This window comes from Dicentrarchus labrax, unplaced genomic scaffold (assembly GCF_905237075.1).
Source record: "Dicentrarchus labrax unplaced genomic scaffold, dlabrax2021, whole genome shotgun sequence".
Lineage (NCBI taxonomy): Eukaryota > Metazoa > Chordata > Actinopteri > Moronidae > Dicentrarchus > Dicentrarchus labrax.
The window spans coordinates 2890424-2912631 of NW_026136720.1; the positions used below are offsets into that span (position 1 = coordinate 2890424).

Consider the following 22208-nt stretch of genomic DNA (forward strand, 5'->3'; position numbering starts at 1 on the left):
GAGTCATTTCTGTGTTTTGAGGGGGGGTTGTTCTGAGATCAGAAATACTTCCAGTTGCTGGAAAATCCTGGAGTTTGGCTCGAGTTGGCTTTCAATTCACAGTTATGTGGAAAGTTTAAGGAGAAATCTCTCAATTCTCTATTTTAAATGGTCAAACAGGTATTAGGAATCACACAAACAGCGAAAATGGATGATTTGACTGGTTTTCTTTGAATAAACTGCATGAAAAGAGAGAAATCTACATCTGGTTTGGTTAAACTTGTCATCTTTGGAATTGATTTATTGAGAAATCTATTTAAATAAGCTCTAATCAAAAACCACAAATATAAGTTTTCAGCTTTTGCATTCCTGTCATTTCATGATCCGTTAGCTTCTTTCTGTTGGACCTTTCAAGAATGTGTGCAGTCATTAACTGAGTCAACTTCGGAAACATGAACGTCTCGCTAATTAGACTACGGTAATTAGGTTTTTACACGAAGGACTCGTCCTTTACACTTTGGCACTTGAACCCAGCGTCGTCTCCTCCTACAGATGTCAGCTGTGGAGGAAATAACCTTCCTTCTCCACAGCTGCCTGACACCTCTTAACAAACAACAGCTAAAGGTTGGCTGTTAACCTAACGAAGAGAGGCAAAATAGAGCTTAAATTACTTGATATATAAACGAAGGGAATCAAGCTTTCTTATCAAGTTTTAACATTCATAGAGTAAGCAACTCTTAAAAGAAACGTAATCTGATCAACAGGAGTCTGAAATAAAGTCTCAAATGTTGCCAATGTCTACTGTTACCCCCAATTTTACATATCCTAAAGCAGCCTAGATAGATAGATTACGGTATTTTTTTAAAGAAATAGCAGAAATAAAAAGCAACAAAGACATCTAAAGATACTCACAAGTGCCACAATTTTAGCGAGAACTACCTGTATTTAGAAGACAAACTGAAGTTTTGCGATCATCTTAATGTAAAAAGCAAGAAGTTCCAGTCAGCAGTTGACTACCTTTACCTCTCTGATCTTTTCTAAACTTTAAAAGTCCTTCATTGATTACTTCAAAAAAACATGAATGACTTCTAAAGCAGAAAAATCTTGGATTTTCCCCAAATATCAGAATCATAGGTGCGAAGAACCGGTCACGTCCAGACTCCTGTGAGTTCAGAAACAAGTTGAAAAGAGACAAACTTTTGACATCACTTTTAACTATTGCTCCAAATAAAGTGCTTAGCAAGCTCACATTTCTGCTGTCTATAAATATCACGTAATCACCGGCTGGCCCCGGTTAGCGTTTCATCTTGGACTGCGGACCCGAGCTTTGGATCTGACCCTCAGATAGGCTTCCAGACCTTTCCCTGGTCACAGAAGGCCCTCTCATATTAACACTTGGTGGTATAAAAATATGTGGGCATGATGTCAGGTATACGCAGGAAGGCAGATTTTCCATGTGGATAACGTTACATCATGGCTCCTAAAAACAATCTTGCTTAATTGTTTCAGATTCTTAACTGAATTTACTTTAACAAGAATGCGTCCTTCGATATGGGAAAGTACTTACACGGCATACTGCGAGTGCTTTAACAGAGCATGTTAGGGTTCAGACTGTTTAAAGATAAAAGTTCTTTATATCTAAAAAAAAAAAGCTCATCTAACAAACCACATAATCATTCCAGAAATGATTCATAAGACCGTTTCCAGATCCATAATGTCTGTGGTTACGATAAGCAAGTAAAAATACTTAAGGGTAAGATTGTGGTGACTGTTGAAACAACCAGTACTTTAATTTTGAGCCATGCTAGCGGTGTGGCAAACCTGAGATTTCTTAAACAGTTATTGGATGGATTACCATGACATTTTGTACCAACATCCTTCCCTCTGACTTTTCCTCTACTGCCGGGACTGGTAACTCGTAGCACCAGGGGAGTGTAGGTGTTTATGCTAGCACAGGAGCTTTGGACTGCCGGGAGGAGGACGTTTGAAGGTCCAGGGTGGGTGAAGTGGGGAATGCTGGCTCAGCAGCATCCCTGTGACCCAGCTTCCCAAGACCAGTGTAACAGCTGTCAATTAAACAAAAAATGTAACTTAGAAATGTAAGGTAAAGACTCACAGCCAGTTACTCTGTGGTATTTATCTCAGTATATCCTGTTACACACATTATCAGCATTTACATGTCAGTAAACGCGGTGAGACGCTGCTGAAATTGGCAACATGTGATCAACTTTCTGAATGATTATGAAAGAGAGATCACTCCATTGGATAAATTGAGGTTTGATTTGATATTTTTTCATTTTGTGAACAACAAAACGTAGACGACAGCATCTGTGATGATGCTACAGCTTTCAGGGTGCAGGTAACTGTTAGTCAGCATATAGAGCGAGGCGGACAGCAGTTTAATAATGTGATTGTTAGTTTCTCAGTGCTTAATACTGTCCTAACACGTCCTCACCATACTTTGGGTATTTTATTTTATCTACAGCTCCACCACACTCTCTCCCCTGAATAGATCCATCGCCACTGGTGTGGTCCAGGGTATATGCGGGTATACGCTTATTTTTCAGTCAGCATTGCGTATACCCGCTTCTAAATTCCCCGATGGGCACGACTCAGTAGTATCTGCGAGCCAAATTGCCCATTTTTTCCCCACGATGGTGAAACCATGACCCACGCTACTCTGCCCCTAATTGGCTAGTACTCACTGCCTTTACTGATTAGATTGATTAACTTTAGCCATGACGACGAATGAGCCAATCGGAGGCAGAGAAGGGCGGGTCATGCTGAGGTAAATATTGCTAAAGACAAATTTACTTTTACAAGTTTACTTTAAATGATTTGCCTTTAGGATTTGTAATGAACCGGTAAGATGAAGCGAGCTATCCAAACAAAAATTTAATTTGACAATTACAAACATCAACATCAGCCAACAGCTCAGCTAATATTAGCGATGCTCTGCCCCCCCCACCCCCGTCGGAGAGGATGCTGTCAGTGAAGGAGATGCTGCCTCTCCGCCCACAGCCAAAGATGCTGGTACAACTTCAGATGAAGACGTCAACTACTAATAATTTGAATGATGATGTTCAATCATCATATGATATTTATATATATTTAACGAGTTATGCTAAAATAGTGTTTATTTCAATTTGAAATAAACACTATTTAGGATAACAGTGCACTTTGAAAACTATTTTACAAAGGCACTTTGAGTTACCGATTGGTTTTGATGTGTGGAAGAGAATGATTTGCGTTTTTTTTATCTCAGGGAAATATGAACTAGGATGCATTGTCAAATTCAGATCTGAAGTATTTTATTTAAATAAATGTTTGCCTCATCTATATTTCACATTCATGCAGGCTGCCTGTGTGACCAGTAATACCTACAAACTGCTCCTGATCAAGTCATGTTCATTTTATAATAGTGGCACGCTCAGCTGTTCAAAGACAGTTTACAAAAGAAACTACTGACTTGCCAAGTGTGAGAAAAGGTGTCCTTCCAGGAATAAGGAATAGTTCTCTCTCTCACTAGTCTGTGGGCCAGTATTGGTTCAGTAATTTCATAATCCTTCCTCCCTGAGATCAAGCAGCAGAAATTATGTGACAATGAGCAAATACTACAGACGGATTTTTGGGTAAACTAAATAAAGTAGTCTTACATGTCACTGTTTCTAAAACAGGGCGTTTTTCTGGGCTGCGTTAAAAAAGGGCAAAAATTGAGAGTATAGCCACTTCTCCAGGGACCACTACACCACTGTCCATCGCTAACAGATGGCTGTGTGTGGTTAGATGGTAGAGACTGAAATCAGCTGCTAAAATCCCAAATGAGACAGCAGGAAACAAAATGTTCCGATATAAACCAGTTGTACATTAATAAAATATCCTAATTAGTTTAACCGACTAGTATCGTATCCTAATTCAAACCAATCTAACATAATATGGCTAACAAAATGTACAGTATTTCTATAACTACACACAAAGGATTAAAATGTTGTTAAATAAAGTAATTAATTCAATGGTTCTGCACAACTCTTAATGGTGAATGCTTTAAAACATAGTACTAATAGTAAATAAATGAATAACAAATGTTAAAACATCAAACTGTTGCAGCATTGATCAGTAATTGATCTCCTCGTTAACTCTTCCAGCGATCAGACCAGTAAAGGTGTCAGCAGAGACGTAAGCATTTAGCAGGTCAGACTATAGGACCGAGTGCTGGGGGGGAGGACGTGGTGACATGTCTGAGTGAGGCGAGGACAGCGGAGATGATGGAGCCATGCTGGGAATGTAGCGGCGGAGGGTGACGGTCGAGGGGTCGGGTTCGTGGTTCTGCCAGGTGTTTTCTACCGGCCTTCAAATCTGAGCCCTCAGGAATGTTCTGTACCGGCAGGTCCGAGTTTGGAAATGCCAGAGAAGCGTGTGGCCTTTCCTCACTATGTAAAAAGCATTAATAACTATATGTGTGTGTTTACATGGATTTTGATTCATACTCCAGTTGGAAGTTCAGATCCATCCACCATCTGGTTGTGTTTTTGTAGCGTGGACAAAGTGTCCGTGACGCCACCCAGCAGGACGGACTACAGTTGGATTAACCGCTTCTCTTTTTCACTGAGTTTCTATATCAACGAGGTAGAAAATGTATTTCATTCATTTAGAGACCTGGTTAATTTCCTGAGCAGACCTTTTGGGGATGATGGTACGGAAGCTCATTTCAGCCAATGTGACAGGGAAAATAGGACTCTGTAAGTCATTAAAGTGATAAAGTTTCTCAATATTTTGATTGTGTCTCAAAAGAATCTAAGTAAATAGAAGAAGTGTCTAATTACTGTAAGAGTTTGTCATTATTTTGAGATACAGAATCCTTTTTTCAGATTGGTGGAAATGGACTTCTATAAGATGGTCACTCAACACGAACCTGTTTCAGTTTTTAAATATTAAACATATTAAATATTATTATTGATGTTTTCTCATCCATACAGACAAAATCGTCTGTAATTCACCTGATTGTAATTCTTTTTATTAAAATGTATAAATGAACCTGATACTGGTTACTTGTAGGAATATATATCAATTTAGTTACAGGGCCAAAAAATTGACCTGAAAATGTAGATTTCTATACATATTATATAATTATAAAGGATAAATTAATTAATTCCAATAAGTAACAAGTATCAGGTTAAATTTCTCACAATTACAACAACAAGATTTCAGGAATATTGAATCAAGAATTAAGCGAGTTACAGACGATTTCATTATGAAGTCTGAATCTCTCAGCGTTGTTGGCTAGCGGATCTTGACCTCTCCAATATGACGTCAAATCAAGAACGCGTTATCAATATCTACGCCTATAACAGCTTCCGCGTCCAGTCACGTTTTGCCAGTAAACGGACGAAACAACCGGGATGAACCCGACACAGAAACGAGGGAACACAAACAGTTAAATTCACAGGTGAGAGGAAGGATAACGAGTGACAGGTGAAAACAATCCGACAGAGACAGGAAGTGAATTCAAACAAGACACAAGTTTACAAAATAAAATAAAATAATAAAACTAAAACCAGGAGCATTCAGCACCGGAGAGTGATAGGGTTAAAATACAGTAAGTTTCCAGGATATTTCGTCATTCTGCAATTAGTTTGAGTAAATAAAGTGTTTATAAAAATTAAAGCTCATATCATGTTGTTACTCACTGAAGGTTTAAACTTAAACCAGACTGCGATCTGGGAAGTCGTTGTTGTAAACAGGACAGGAACTTCAAAATAAAATACTGTTATGATAATGTTCATAGGCGATGAGAAGAGGCATAAGCCCTATTCGCATGGGACTAGTATTACCTGGGGACCTCTAGTAATTTGTAATAATTGCGGAGGTCGTCTGTGATCTTAATCCCGTGGGAATCTGCCATGTCTGTAATTACCTACCATATTTCGCCAAACACAGAGGTCATATGATAATATTAGTCCCATGCGAATCGGCATCTCTGTGATTTGGGGTCATTTTTAGTTTTTTTTAAAGTTTTTTTTGTGTTTTCCGTGCATTTCTTTTGCCTTTTTCCCGGTCGAGAATTATGCAGGCTGTCCTGTACAGACAGGCACCAGAGCAAGAGGTCTTTGTAAATACTTTCTCAAACTGTGTGGTTGTGCACCATTTGATCAAATTGCTTTTGGTAATGTGGTTCACCCCACACAGCAATTAAACTGAGCATCTCTTGAGTTAACGTTATCCATCATCCATCGTATCCATAACACCACCAGTATTTGTTTTAGCGAAGTTGGAAGTTATTTATTCCGTGCTTTGAAAGACAAGACTTATTTTTTCAGTTTTTTTGGTTCTCTTCTGTGAAGAAATGTAAAGTTAACTGTCTAATAGAACAATGGCCAAGCGTCAGGGACAATAAAACACTGAATTTGTCAAAAAATAAGCCTTTAAGTCTGTATGATTGTTAAACAAATATGAAAAACACATAATACAGACAGAGAATTGCATAAAAAGTTCAGGAAACAGGAAATAATCTGCTCAAAATTCATCCAAATGTAGTTATTGAGTTCGCTGTTTGGGTTCATTGTATAGTTTTAACTATAATATGAAATATCTATAAAATGTCGGTTTACTAAATGATAGAAAAGGAGGTTCATTAAGGAAAAAGGTTTGGAACCACTGCCGAAAAAAAAAGGTACAATTTCCACATTAAAATCCTTAAAAAGACAATGGGAACTGGAGGGTCGCCGGTTCAAATCCCACAGATCACAATATGGAGTGTGGACTGGTAGCTGGAGAGGTGCCAGTTTCACCTCCTGTGCACTGCCGAGGTGCCCTTGAGCAAGGCAACCTAACCCCAAGAAACTACTCATGGGCACTGCTAACGTGAAAAGAAGAATTTCCCCAATAGGGGATTGATAAAGTATGTATCTTCTTTCTTCATCTACTTTAAATTCAATAATCTATGAAACACACACAACTTTACCAGTAAATGTGATATTACCAGTGCACAAACACTGAGGATGGACTTCACAGTGAAGGAGGAGATATCTTAAGTAATATGTTTTGGAGTGTGGAGCAGCATCTAGTGGCCGTTTGAGGACCTGCAGCTGAACACAATCACTTCTACAACAATCACTGATTCAGATCTGTTTGATTGCTGGGACTCGTTCCCCAAATGTAATCAAGTTCCCAAAACTATTTCATACTATAGAGTAGATGCACTTTAGATCCACTGACTCCCAGTTTGAGAGGATTTTGTCTATTTCTTTCATTGTTGTTCCAAATACCCCCCAAAACATGTTCTGGGACCCCTTACAACCCACAACCCGGCTTGAAATCCGCTGATTTACGGCACAATTTCCATATTTTACACATCAAATAACTGCAAGAAAATCTAATCTATGGATCGAAATGTACGAGCTGTGACACCAGTGTCCTCTTAACACCTCTCTCTGCGGACAAACTTAAATTGGTCTAGAAATTCACTCGGCAGGTGCTATCGGAGTCTCGCGCCATGTGTCCAGTGTCAGTTTCCACCTTCCCCGGAGGAGACTCACCTCCTTTAACCTCCTTCTTCTCATGCTTCAGGTTTGGCCTTCGTAAGGTCAGTGCCAGCGAGCTGCAGCGGGACTAGAAAGGGAGGATATACTGGATTACTAAGCAACATTATGTGACTTTTACAACTTTTATTATCGTTTTTTTGGTCAGAAATGTAAAGTTTGGGTCCCCAGCATATAGAAACTGCCAGATAGTAACTTGCATATGTTGGGCAATAAGGATAATTAGCCGATTTGGACATATTAGAGTGGTTTTGGGCGTTATTGAGGATGCAAAATCCATTTCTGATGTTTGTTTATTTGCCCTGCGGCAGAAATATCACAATATAATAATAAACATATAAATGATCTAATAAAAGACTCAAAGGGAGTTGAAATGTATGTCCGGTTTAAATTTTGCATTGTTGATTCAGCATCTGCAATAACCCCCAAAATCACTCCAATATTGTCCAAATCAGCCGAGCAGTAGATGAAATACTGTCCTATACAAGTGAGTATGCTAATTAATGCTAATTATGCCAATGGTCCAACAACTGGGGACCCAAACTTTACATTTCTAACATAAAACTTTGGGTAACTCAACATTTCTGGGTTCATCTTTCTGGCAAGTAGACTAATGTGTAAGTTTGTACTGTTTGCAACTTTTTGGGCTCGCCATCTTCTAACATTACATACTGTGACGCCATCTTTCTCGGCTGCTTGAGAGTCGTTTGGTGACTCTGCTGCATTTATCGCCTCGATCTAAAGATTTTGCATCGTAACTAGTCCTAAGTTCTCGGTCAACTGCGAGGGTCGGTGCGCTTCAGTGAAGATATTAGAGATATTTGGTGCCATCTTTGGTTTAAAAACCCTGAATATAAGACAAACTCCACTTTTTCCAGATATAATTCAAACCTCCATCTTATATTCGGACCAGTAGCTGGCTCGTTAAGTTTTTGTGTGGTTGCTTGATGTTTGGCTCTGTCAGAAAAGTTGTCAACTGCCTAGTTGCTAACTGGCGTTAGCATAACAAATGTATACAATATATAAACACAAATACCAAACATTACACCTAAAACACAAACTTGAAGCTCCAGTTCCCGGTTGAAAAATACTGTAATAGATGTAATAAAGTGTCTGCGGTCCAACACTTTGTGACACCGGCTCTGTTACAGAGTGCGTCTCGTCATCCAATAACTGTGATGTGACGCTTTAACGCCGGCGCCTGCTGCGACGTGTTGGTTTTATTTATAAGTGCTAGAAGATGTGAGGAGACAGCAGCTGATTATCAGCCTTCCTTCAGAGAGGAAGAACTAATCAGTGAACACACACCTGCCTGAATAATCTGAAGGAGCTGGGGGTCGAACCAACAACCTTCTGACTGGACGATACCTTGTAGGGGTCCACATTTGTACTCAAGGTTTGAGGATTACGGAGCCAGTTGGGGCAAAGACTTGTACCCAGGGGCCTCACAGGACTATGATCCAACCTTGCTCGTGCTTCGGGATCCATTTGGTCAAATTAAATGGTGTAGTTGTCCCTGGAGAAGTTGGTATACTCTTTAATTTATGCCTCCAGCAATGCATAAATATTTTTGATTTAGTTCATCCATAATGTGCCGGAAGTACTTGCAGATTGTCACTTAACTCCATCCACTCATTAAAATTGGACAACTATCTCATGCCTTTGCCATCCTAGTAAAATAAATTCCCTGATTAACGTGTAAAATAAGTAGATATACTCAGTATTACATGCGTATCTATAGTATCTCTTACCTGTATTAGGGAGGACCTCAGGTGTTACCAAGAAAACTGAGTAATGGCTTTAAAAAAAACTGTGACCGTGGTAGAAATGGATAATGCCTGGCGAGATGTCCATTATCAGGAATTAATGGACGGTTCTGGCCTCCACATTGTCCTGATAATGGACACATAGCCAGGCATTATCCTTTTCATACCATATATCCCGACACTGATGCATCTGTGACAAACTATCGACTGACATTATTGACCATTACAATGTTTTAATTGGGTATTAGCAGGCCGACTAATGAAATACAGTAAAAACCTCCTTGAGAATCTCACATCTTCCACCACTCGTTGGCTTATTTTACATTACTTTCTGAGTTTTACTGGAGAGGTAAACAAACACACTCTCGTTCGTTTTTTGTATTTCTTCTGTCTCCTGATTTTGTTTCTTACCTGTAAGTCCTGAAGACAGTTTATGTTCAGGGCTCTGAGCAGTTCACCTCCTGCCTGAAAGGAGAACATTTAGCAGGTTAAGCAGATGCTAACGTGAGGAGCTTTTTTCGACAGGTTAGCGCTGCGGACATTGTAAAATGTAAAATACAAACTGTTGTGGCAGGTCTTGCTCCGTTGACTCATTTCTAATTCTGGCTGGTGTCTTAAGTAAAGAAGCAGCTGTTATCTGAGGATATGATACAGCCGTCAGCAGAGGTCAAATATAACCTGCAGTAACTCTGGGGAATGAGATGCCAAACACAAGACATTGTTGAGGCTGTTGAAGTGTTGGTGCCGAATTTAGAGTAGGAGTGCCCAAAGTGGAGCCCCCCCAGATGTTTCTAGTAAAAATAAAACTAATTAAAGTCCAGTTTTTAACCCTTTAACATCACATCCTCAGTTATATTGTTTCCCTGTTTAACAATGAATGTGAAAAAATGTACAAAAACTCAATTTATTTGTATTTTTATATCAAAATCATTGTGTCTTCCTGTAAAACTAAATGTGACGCGTGCTTACGTCAGCATGAACTAACTGACTTCAACCAATAATATCCAAACATCGGTGGAGCTCACTGATTACTGTACAAACACACAACTTTATCAGTGATTTGGGGGAAACTGGATCATATTTTATGGTGAGAATATTGTCTGGTTTTCCCTCTGACGTCCTCCGGCTGCTGGCAACAGTAATGTTAGATGCTGTTAATTAGCTTGTGCAGCTAACTGACTTAGCCACCGGGGAAGTTCCTCCCTAACTGCCTGTTTGTTTTTTTACAGGAGATACGTAAATATGCGAAGGTAAATAGCTCTCTGATTTCTGTTCCATGTTTTTTTTATTGATTTAAAAAAATGATAAGGAAGTCAGTGAAGGCGCTTCCATCCTACTACTATTGTGCATTTAAATAATATAAGCATCCCCTAAAATGAAAAGCACGCGTTCATACACATTCTCAAACTTATAATGACTTACAGGGAAGAGCTTTTACCTTGTTTTTCATCCATTTTATCTGCAAAAAAGGTTATAACATTTGTGTAAAAAAACTATTAAATAGGCTATAGATTATTCACATTAATGCAAAAAATCATGATTGTTATGCATTTAGCATTCAGTATGACGTCATTATATGGACTGACTTTCTCATTTCCAACCATAAAACCACGTCATTTGTAACTGTCAGTGCAGATCAGAGGCTTATGTGATCGGGATTATTATGGGACTATTATGGGACTGCTGTAAAAGAGGGGCCACGAAACACAAGCCTCTACACTAAATGTCTGACAATCCTGTGTCATACTCTTCAGACATCACTATTCATGATGTATGACTGTTTGCTCAGCAGAAATACAGCAAATCACTGATACTCACAGGCTGGAACCAGATAGAGAGCCTACATAATTAATAGTTTAATACTGAATATACTGCTACATACCACAGATAGGTAATCACTGTTTTATTCTGTGACAGCTCAACAAAATTCCCGTTAAGGAATTGGAAACAACTGCAGAGACTAAAGGAGCAGCTGAAACTGAAACCTCCCCCGTCCACATAAATAACTTTGTAAGATTGTTTTGCTTGTATTATTGTTACTGGCAATAAAACCACAAGATTTATGGTCTGATGCCAGCAGGGAAGACAGGATTTATCTGACAGCACAACGAACCTACCTCTGCAGCAAAGAACAGCTCACATTCAATAATCTGCAGTAAGAAAAGAAAAAGAGAAAGTTAAGTAATTATTGTGAGAGAAATGTGACTTTAAGATCCATAAATAATAAAAGTAATAAACTCACCTTATCTGCTCCGGCTGGAAAAAGGTTTTTTTGGCTATTTGTAACGTTGAACAAACATCAAATATTAAAATAAAAAGGCTACAAAAATTAACTTAATTATTTAAATCTGAGCAGTCTGTTTGTTAACACCAAAATAAAGTCTTTAGGTAGCTTGTCCATGCTAACAATTACCCGTAACATTAGCTAACGATCAACTGAACTGTGAACTAGGAGTGTTATTTGAAGTAAACCTTTCAGAAAATCCCAAATTATTGATTTATATTCTGCAAACTGAGAATTTATTAATTTTTATAAGACTTTTAAATATTCATCATGAAAAGTTTCGTAAGCAAGACATTAGCTTAAAGTAAATGTTAGCAAGTAGCGTTAATTCTCGAGCAGTTACGGTTAAAGTTGTGCAGGATGAGAGAAAAGTTAATATTTTCTTTCTTTCTCAACGTGTTTTTCACCTTATACAAGCCCGCTGCTACAAGTTCTCATGTTCTCACTTTTAGCATAATGCTAACGTGCTAACCTAAAATCTTCTGCTTCTGTCCCCAAATTCTCGGTAAGCGGCCGACACTCCCAAAAGGTCTTTAATTTAAGATCTAAATTTACAGTATTTTGAAAATGAACTCGGGCAAAGAGTTTACAAATTCAACATGAACCAGGTAAACGTGAAGCTTCTTGTATTTAATGTGACAGCAACAAGACGAGAAAAGTACATCACATTCCTGTTTGAACAGTTTAGAAAAGATGACATGATGTTGTTTAGTACAGAAAGTCGGCTGAACTAAAAACTTCTGCAACAGAGGAGTGTTTCTTGCTTTACTGACCGTTAGCTTGCTAAACTCTTTGTTTCTTGCCAACTCTCCACCGGACATCGAACATGTGACACGCATGGATGGAAGCAGACAATTAGCATAGAGTTAGAATGAGACAGATTTATTAACAATTGATTAATTACATTTGAAAATAAGCTAAATCTGCGTTAGCCTGAAGCTTTATGGAACAAAATGGCCTAACGATGACTCGATGATTTGTCTGCATGTGGATGAGTTAATTAACAGAACTCTAGTAGGCATTATTCACTCATTTTGTATTACAAAAGATGTTAAACAGTGAAATAAAAGTGTATTTCTTCAGCTGTCAGTTCATATGATGCTAGTTTTATTATTATTTTTAATGCAGAAGAGATATGTTGTAAGACATATCTCTTTTGAAGTAAAAGCAATAAATAAATAAAAATAGTATCATATAAGCAACACACAGAGTAAATGAAGGTGATTATACAAGGGCAGCTGTAGCTGTGTAGGTTTTTTATGACGGTACATCGCAGGTACGGCAGTATTTTAGTTACTAACCCTAACTGACATCAGTACGTACAGTACAAATACATCACAGTACAGTGTCAATACAGGCAGAAAGCAGAAGGCAGCTTAGATTCAACTGAAGAGTTTTATTCCAACGTTTAAGATATCCAAAAACTACCCGAACTCCGCCTCCTCCACACATCGCAGAAGGATAAGGTACGAATATAATTTTACGCAATCAACTATCATCACTTTTAAACGATTAAGGCCATTCATCACCTACTTTACCCCCACCAATAAAGCTTAATAACGCTCGCTTGTTGATCAATATAACCTCCCAACTCTTCTGTTCAATAAGGTAGGTTTTACAGTGGATATGCAGTATTTTTGGAATAAAACTCTTCAGTTACAAAGACATTAAACCTGAATTCTGTCCCGAAAACGATTGACGACAGATCACATTTAACCATCGAACATCTTCTTCCTATCAGACTTGTCTTCGATGTTCTTACGCCAGTCGCCCACATCGCGCAGCTGCTTGTCCTGTGAACACAGATAATGTTTAATTTAGTTTACACCAATGTATAAACATATTTTAATTGGTTGAACAGATACAAATAATATCTACGGGTTTTGACTGTACTTGACGTAATTGCTAATATCATTGCCAGTGCTTCATATCGGAAGTGTTCTGGTTTCCGCTCTGAGTCCGAGTAGTATCGATCACATTTGAAAGAGCTACAAGAATTTAACTTTTTATGACCTTTTTTTTAAATGTATCTACATTCATATGCAGATATCTATTTATAGAGATTAACTGAAATGTGGTCTGGACAGAATCCAGTTGCTAACCGAATTGTAAACAATGACCAGCGCCAAAACGAGGAGGTCTTGGTCCGGATATCAGTTACCCAGGTATCCGCTGTCTACACCAGATACCCTGAAACATTGACTGTTGCCCCCAGGAGCTAAATCGTTATCAGACGATAGCCAATGGGTTCCAAGCTTGCTGTTACCTTATGATGGCCAAACTAAATTGAAATAAACCAGATGAATCCGTAAATCCCGCATGCAAGATGGACAGAAAATTCACTTGTGAGTTTGTACGACCCAAAAATGACCTACAGCCACTTCTTTAGTCGGGTTCAGACTACACGATATCAGCCCGATTATAGTCCGACAATGGGCATCGGGCGCAACAATTGATTGTTTTATCCCATGTAGTGTGTCATAATGGACGACAATCAACGCCACATCTGGGACGCCTCACAAAGTCCAGAGAAAAATACTAGCATGTGCTCCAAACATTGACCAATACTGTCGTTCCTGGAAGTCTTTCCCTCGCACCTCCTAACTGGCAACATCACACACGTTGGGATAGTTGGAAAGCAATGATTGGTCGGAGAGAAACATGTAATCTGTTGTGTCTCTTGGGCAGGTTCACGCCAAGAATTTGTGACTCTATAATCCCTGAATCTGACGCAGTGACCTTCTTAATATTGCACAGTCCGATCCCGACATTAGGGAAAACGTGTTGTAGACTATCGATGGCATTGTTGAGTTTGAGACTAAACCAGCTATAAACTCACCTCCTCTTTCACCTCCTTCTTGACCTGCTTCAGGTTGGCTCTCAGGTCCATGTTGACCGTGTGCTTGGAGCCCAGCAGAGCCTTCAGCATGGCGTCGGCGGACATACGCACTTTCTTCAGACGGGGTCTCTTGAACTTTCCCCTCAGATCCACAATCTTTATGTTGAGGTCTCTGACCTTCAGGACGATTCGGGACAGAAGAAACAATTAAAAACGTTTCTATTACAGGTTAGTTACACAGGCAGTGCTGTTCTGTTGTCTTATAGAATACGTTAAGTCATCGGATGTATGTTTCTTTTCTCTTTATTTGCATATTTTGTGTTGAGGTAATCCAAAAGTAATAGAAAGTAACCAAGTTATATTGTGATACTTGGATTAGGTTACTGAATTACTGAGTAATTGTATCGAATTACATTTTAAAGTAACCTTCCCAACCCATTAGTATTCAATGTAGGAAGTTGGGAAACTGGATGGATGGTGTGTTACGTCCCCCCAATCCAGCAGCTGTAGTGGATCCATTAGCTGGATTTAGCTAAGGAGGACAGTTTGACGACAGGGAATAAAGTACTGAGGTGGTTTTATTGCCGGTTTTGGCTGCTGCTACCCCGGGGCTAAGTTAGGTAACATAAGCTGCACAAGCTAACAGCATTTAACATTACTGTTGGTGACAATTAGCTTCTTTAAGCGACGTAAATCACCTCGGTACCGCTGTCGTCAAACTGTCCTCTGTCTGTCTCGGAGGCTGTGTTCACTACACTACAAAGAAATTGAGATTTGTAAATGTTTTGGCAGACATAGTTAAATATAAGAACAATATAACTGAAGATGTGATCTTAAAGGGTTAAAATTAAAGTAGATTACTTTATAAAACTACAGTTAAACTAGAATCAGTACAATAAACAGACCTGTAAAAGTGTCTCACCTCATTGAGAACCATGTTGAGCTTGAACTCTATGCAGTATCTCTCCTCCTCACTGATGTGAATCTCCTCATGGAGTTTCTTGCAAAGTTCCTGAAGAGATAAAACAGTCTGTTATTCAGTTTACTGGATGTTTTTTTAAGTTTTGACCTCTTTTATCTGAAATAAACTTAAATTATTTAATATCTAGTCTTATTTTTGTAAAATTTTATCAGTTTGTGCTTTTAATGTCGCCTGTATATTGAAAGAAAACAGCTAGTTTGAAGCCTTAGCGGAGTTTACAGAGGGATTATTCACATCAGAGCTGCACCATATGGTACAAACATCATATTGCAATTGCACTTAAGTAGAACGCTGTTAATATGTTTATGTACTAATGCGTTAAATGTGCCATGTAGAGCTCAGTCAGACACACAGTAATAACCCGTCTGTCCTTTCTGTCTCACCTCGAGCTCGTCCTTGGAGTACGGCAGCTCCAAAGGAGGACATTTATCCGCCAGGAACGTCTCCCTCTCCTTCACCTTCACAGTTGATTCGGCCTCCAACAGATTATTGGCCACCACCAGCATACAGCTCTGTGGGTGAGACATCAGCAACGTTTTCATCTGAAACTGTCTAAAGCAGCATCTCTGCTCTTCTTCTTTATACATAATAATAATAATAATAATGATAATAATAAAATAATAAATATATTCATACTTTCAGAGTATGCTTACGCCTCGCAGACAGTCTTTTCCTGCAGAGGAAAACACAAAACATGAATCAGATCTAAATTAAAGTACATTGTTATGAATAAATGCATACATTTGTTATTATGTGTTTTATTAGAATCATGATACAACTGTTTTATAAAATAAATATAAGATAAATGTCCCATAATAAGATAAAATGCCAACATACTGACAAAAAAACCCAGCATTTTGGTCAACATTAATGTTTTTCTTTCACTTTTACACACACACTATGGGACACTTAACCTTAATATGATTTAGTCACACGTTAGCAAAGTTTTAAGTTGTTAAAGCAACTTTAACTAATAAATAAACGTATTATTAAATTATGTATATTTGGCCGAAATTGTCTGAACATTTACGACCTCACGTTGTGTCAATTACGTTGACACACCGACTCCGAAAGTTTTCTGAAGAGGTTCCGATTTTCTGCGTTTTTTGGTTGAACTAACTGAGAAGTAAAGAATTTTTACATTAAAAAATTTTTATATTGCACCGTAACCAACTGGTAAGTAATAAAGACTGCAGTTCCTCTAACGACCACTAGAGGCTGGCTCCAGCACTGAGTCTATCTCCATAAGCCCCATATTAAAATATACAGCAGAAATAAACATGTTTACAGCTAATTTCCCCCTTTCATGACAACTGTACGTTTATACAACTCACCCCTTTACATTATATTAAAGGCTTAAAATGATGCCTGTTTCCAATCGAGTATATGAGACATCCTATCTAACAAACAGTAAATAATAAACAACATATCGATGCATTTCAAACAGTTCACTCACTCATCAACCATCTTAGCTGCAGGATCCATGTTACCTGGTAGAAAAACACAAAGGACTCCATTAAAATTACTTCTTTCTTTTAACTTTTGATGTTTAATGATAAAACATAGATTTTTCTCAAACATCTGGTACATGTGACACACAAAATATACACACTTTTATATGTTTTACTGCAGTAGAAATGGTCCACCAGTGCGTACATCGGTATTTTTGCTTATTTTGATGTATTTTCTTTGAGTATGTTGAAATGATTCAGATCCCTAAAATCTGTTAATCCTAAACTAAAAGGTTATATGAGTCAATAAACCATAATAATTGTAAAAAAAGTATTGAAGTTGAGCTTATAAATTAAAAAAAATATATACAAACAAGTGATTCAAAAGATTTCTGAGTGTCGAAACATGAACAAAAGATTTCTGGATATTTTTAGAGGCTTAAGATGCAGGTATGTTTTTATTACTTTGTCCACGTATGAAGTGAAACCTCCGGGCATATATCAATAGGAAAGATTAAAAACAAAGCTCCTCCAAATATTTACTTTCAGCTGTTCTGTTTCAACCTCCTCCTCCTCCTCCTCGTTCCCACTGTAGAAGCTCACCTGTCTCGTGTTTCGTGTTTTGGCTCTCTATGTTAATTCTATCTTGAGACATCACGATAATTCCAGGAAATTTCGCGGAACTGAACTTTGTAACCGGGGCCGCGTTAATGCCTTTGAGGACCACGGCGCTATTATTAGCAGCACGGCTCTGGGGATACTGGTGCAACACTGCCGGGGCAGTTAAATATCTCCACTGCTATTGGATGGATTGCAATGAAATTAAATGTTCTTTTAGCGCCACCAACAGGTCAAAATGTATATTTCCAACTTCATGACAGGAAACCTCTGAAACTGACGGCTGAATTACTTTTAGCCTAAGATTAACAAAAAATTGTTAACACAGTCTGAATATTGCACATTAGCGTAACATGCTGAATTTATGTGCTGCACTTTAGAGTATTACCATGTTAAATAAAGGTATGGGAACATGTTGAATGTTACGTGGTAAAAGTTAGTATTATAGCAAGCTAAATGCGACACTATAGCATGTTGGTGTAACAAGCTATTAGCTGGTCAAATATTTCCAAAACTAATGCTAATATAACATGCTAACACCAGCAGGCTAATGTGTTAAATGTTAGTAAGAAAAATGATGATGCAAATTAGCCCGATAACAAGCTTTAGGATTTCTGGTGTATAATTAGCATTACAGCCGCTATTGATAGCAGTGACTTTTTATCTTGATGCATCTTTTTACTCTTTCGACTATTAATAATCTTTATGTTACATTAATACGTTAAATATTAAATATTATAGGTTATATGATTTAAGCTTTTGATTTTCTTAATTCAGTATTAAAAAATCACGTCTTCAGCTTCAGTAAGTGATTGATTGATTTTATAAGTCTACACCGCATCAGAAAAGAACAATTACATAATTTAAGAGACGTGTTCACTTTGATGGACGAAATCTGGGTTTCACATTATCCTGAATCTAATATAAACCAGTCTGGAAGGTGAGAACACATCCATCCGTCTTAAACTCTCTACAAGATGATTTGGAGAAATGTTTGGCAGTGATGAAGTACGTGTGATATGTAATCCAAACTATGGGTTTAATTCGATCCTCTGTGTGTCATTTACTCTCAGTGCTGTCCTCATACCAAACAGCCAGCATTGAATAACTAAAACACAGCCCTGAACCACAACCCAGAACAACAGTGTTCATGTGGCCGGTTTCAACCTCCCCATCGCAGCTGATATATTTTTAACTCTAGGAAATTCCATTCACCGCCATTGTTGTTGGGATTAAGGCAGAAATCTCCGCGAGCCGAGCGGATTAGCAGCCAAATAAAACCAAAACTATCTGCCAGTGACGGAAGAGTAAAAGTACAACGTACATTTACTTTAAGTTCTACATTCAAACTCCTGTTTTTCACTTCATTGCAGGATAAAATTAAATAAATTAACTTGGAACCTAATGCTAAAATGCTAATTGTTTACACATTATTGTCTTGTGTAAACAATGCATGCTAGTGTAACATGTATAAGCTGTCTTATAAAATATTACCATGCTAAATGAGGGTATGGAAATATGTTAAAAGTTAGCATTATAGAAAGATAAATGTTGCCAATGAAAAAACTAATTCCTACTTAAACAAAAGTACATTAACGTTACCGTACATTATTAGATTGTTGATGCATCACTGTTAAAGCAGCATTTTATTGCTGTAGCTAGTTTTAACATCTATTTTTATACAAAGTTAGCTAGTTTAATCCAGTGGTTCGGGGTCGGGCCCGTCCATCCTTTCCCTCTTTGAAATGTACGTAAATTAAACCGTAAGAGAAGTTTTAGGGTTGTGTACTGATTAAAAGCTAGCGATTAAAATACAAGGGTCACAATGTTTTGGGGGAAACTAAAGAACATTAAGAAATAGTTTTTAACGCAAACAGAACATCACATCCCTCAGTTTACAGCACTGAGTTTACAGCACTGAGTTTAAGGAGTTTAGGGGCGAAATTGGTTAAAACTGCCGCTCACATTTCATTTACATCTGATTTTGTTGTAAATTATAACACAAAATGTTAATATTTACTAGATTGTACTCTATAAACATGTGTTTTACTGTCAGATAATCTCCGCTGAGTTGTAGAAGAGTGGCACTCGAGTTTATGCACTCAGTTACTTCCCCCCCGCTGCTCGTCGGCATGAACAGAAACCACCGGACTGGGCAAACGGCCCTTTAGGCGCCCGACTGGAGGACTTTGAGGCCTCCTCCAGAGCTACCCGGAGGGCCACGTAGCTGTTTGTTTAGGAGCTGTGATGCAGCAGCGGATTAAGACTCTATTCCTGGAGCCACAGCTGTTCCTAACCTCTTCATTATGGAGGAGGAGAATAAAATGACAGCGAGTTCATCTTGAAAGAAAAGACGTCTGACAACCACTGCAGGCATCCTTAAACACATAGCTGGCCCGGGAACAAATGGTCGCCTTCTGTGAACCAATAATAGGCGACGGAGGGGGTATCTCCGGGGCTGACAATGTATTTTAGGACATTCGAAACCCAGAGGGCATAACAAAATGTTACTCTGGAGATGGAATAATATCTGCAGGGTTAAATTTGGGGCGCTGATTTTTTGTCTTGAATGTGTGTGCGTATGTGACGGGTTGGGGATTGTCTCTGGAGGGAGGGTAGGTAGGGTTCGCAGTAACCCAACACCACAGAACATCCCTCGGATGGACAAGACGTTAGAGTGTATCACAAAAATAACTTGCTGCTCAGATGCTTGTACAGTTCATCTGCTTCACGCTGAGAAAAAGACAGGACAGAAAGGTAGAGTACTGTTACTTAAACATAACCGAAGCAAAATCTTTGACGAAATAAACCTTTAATGTTGCCTTAAGCGTTTGAATGCGTGTGAAGAAAAACAGGCTAAATTTGGTGAGCGCGGATTAAAGCGAAGTCTACAGTGAAGGCAGAGACTGAGGTTGGCAGCCGCGGCAGATTAGACTGGGTTTTCCTCTGAACCCCTTGACGCTGACAGGAGGATAAACACTGAGGGATCGATTTCCAAGTTCATGCCTTGTAGTGGTGTTGCCTTTCAGCGTGCCACATCACCAGGCCGTATATCATCGGTTTGCCACTGCAGCACAGTCGACCGCATATCCAAAGAGCTGCTAAAACAACAGTCCTTTAAAACCCTTAGAAATCCAGAAAAAACACTCAAACACTTTTTGAAGAATTTCACCTGATGTAACATCAACAAAACATGCCACAATTATTAAATTCCTAGTTAAGAATTCACAAAAACATCAAAACAACCATCAATTTTTGGCTTTTAAACTGATCAAACTAACTAAAAACACTTGAATCGAAAGCCGACACATCCTCTCGACCAAATATTCTGCAAAAAGCTAAAAAATAAACGTATTTTCTACAACCTTCCTCTCAACAAACATAAACTCCCAAACAGCCGTACAGACAAGATGAAGCATCTGCGACTGCAAAGAATGTGTATGCAACAACCGACATAATCAATGCTTTGTCATCTAGCATCAAACAGGCAGAGAAAGAGTTCTTACTTTAACCGAGTGGAGCGTGTTAAAGAGTCCCAGAGTCCCAGGCAGACGAAGTGTTAAGAAGGTATATATTGCAATCTCTGATAGCCCTCTAAATCCTCCACTTTCTCTTTATGGAAGTGGATTACTGGTCAAACCAATGAGCTGGCAAGGTCATGAAATACAGTACAGTGTCATCTGCCCCCTTCCTCGGCTCGCCTCATTATAAATAACCCGCCCTTTAAGATTATTATCTGTATTATCTTGTGCCATCAAGCTCCTGACGGACAGAATGCAGGAAAGTGATTAAACCACGCAGGCATTTTGTAATCAACAGTTAATATATAAATATATATATAGACGGATGGAAATGATTTAGAGCTTTGATTTATTATGTATATAAATAGTAGGTAAACACTCACTGGATGAAATATGTGTCACTATGTTGATGAAAGATGCAACAAAGACTAATTAATAAGAACAAAAAGGGATTTATAGGTTAGTTAATTTACAGAAAATTGCAGTAGGTAACTTTTCTAAAAATACGTTTTTGTTATATTTGCTGAAGCTTTCACTATATCCCGACAGAAGAACATGAGACAGATAATCTGTGAAATAATCAGGTTCCTTTGGCTCCTCCTAGTGCCCTTAATGCTATATGTAAGAATCCACTGGACCCGAACGACAACAACCAATCAGAGCAGAGAAAGACGCTTCAGGTTGGTGGATTTAAGATAGTTGACGTTTGAGTCTCATTCCCAGAATTAATATTTGACAATCTGAGACTAAGAAATCAACTTTCTTTCTCTGCTCTGATTGGTTGCTTTCATTCGGGCCTGGTGGATTCTTACAAATACCATTTAGGGGCACTAGAACCTGATTATTTAACAGATAACTTTACGTGTTCGGCGCACAGATGTTTAACGTGGCAGACAACCTCTGTAGTCTAATTTAGTCGCTTGTTAGCAACCGCCTTTTTAAAGACACGTTCAAAACATGATCCAAAAATTTTGTATTTACTGACAAATTTTATGTCGTAGAATAAAGCGTGATAAACTCACGTCAACCTCAGTCCGCTGACTTCGAGATGAAGTCCACAAGGTGCTTAAATGTTTGAGTCTGATGACAGTTAATCATAACTCAACATTTTACCTTGATATTTTTACTTCTGATGTAAAACAAACCTTCAACAATATCAGATAAAAATCAATAACTCAGATTTTGTCGTTTATATATTAAAATCGCCACCAATCGAAAGGACCCTTTTTC

At 38.4% G+C, this 22208-nt stretch overlaps 1 protein-coding gene across 1 annotated transcript; it reads right to left on the reverse strand.

Annotated features, from left to right (window-relative positions):
• Positions 1 to 12176: 12176 nt before the first annotated feature.
• LOC127352581 (troponin I, fast skeletal muscle) lies at positions 12177 to 21086 on the reverse strand. The gene is made up of 7 exons (XM_051381095.1): positions 20964 to 21086; positions 16845 to 16878; positions 16025 to 16061; positions 15772 to 15900; positions 15329 to 15418; positions 14407 to 14583; positions 12177 to 13360 (listed from the first exon to the last, which is right to left on the reverse strand). The coding sequence occupies exons 2-7, from the start codon at positions 16871 to 16873 to the stop codon at positions 13280 to 13282; spliced, it is 543 nt and encodes a 180-aa protein (XP_051237055.1). The 5' UTR covers positions 16874 to 16878; positions 20964 to 21086; the 3' UTR covers positions 12177 to 13279.
• Between the last annotated feature and the right edge of the window lie 1122 nt (positions 21087 to 22208).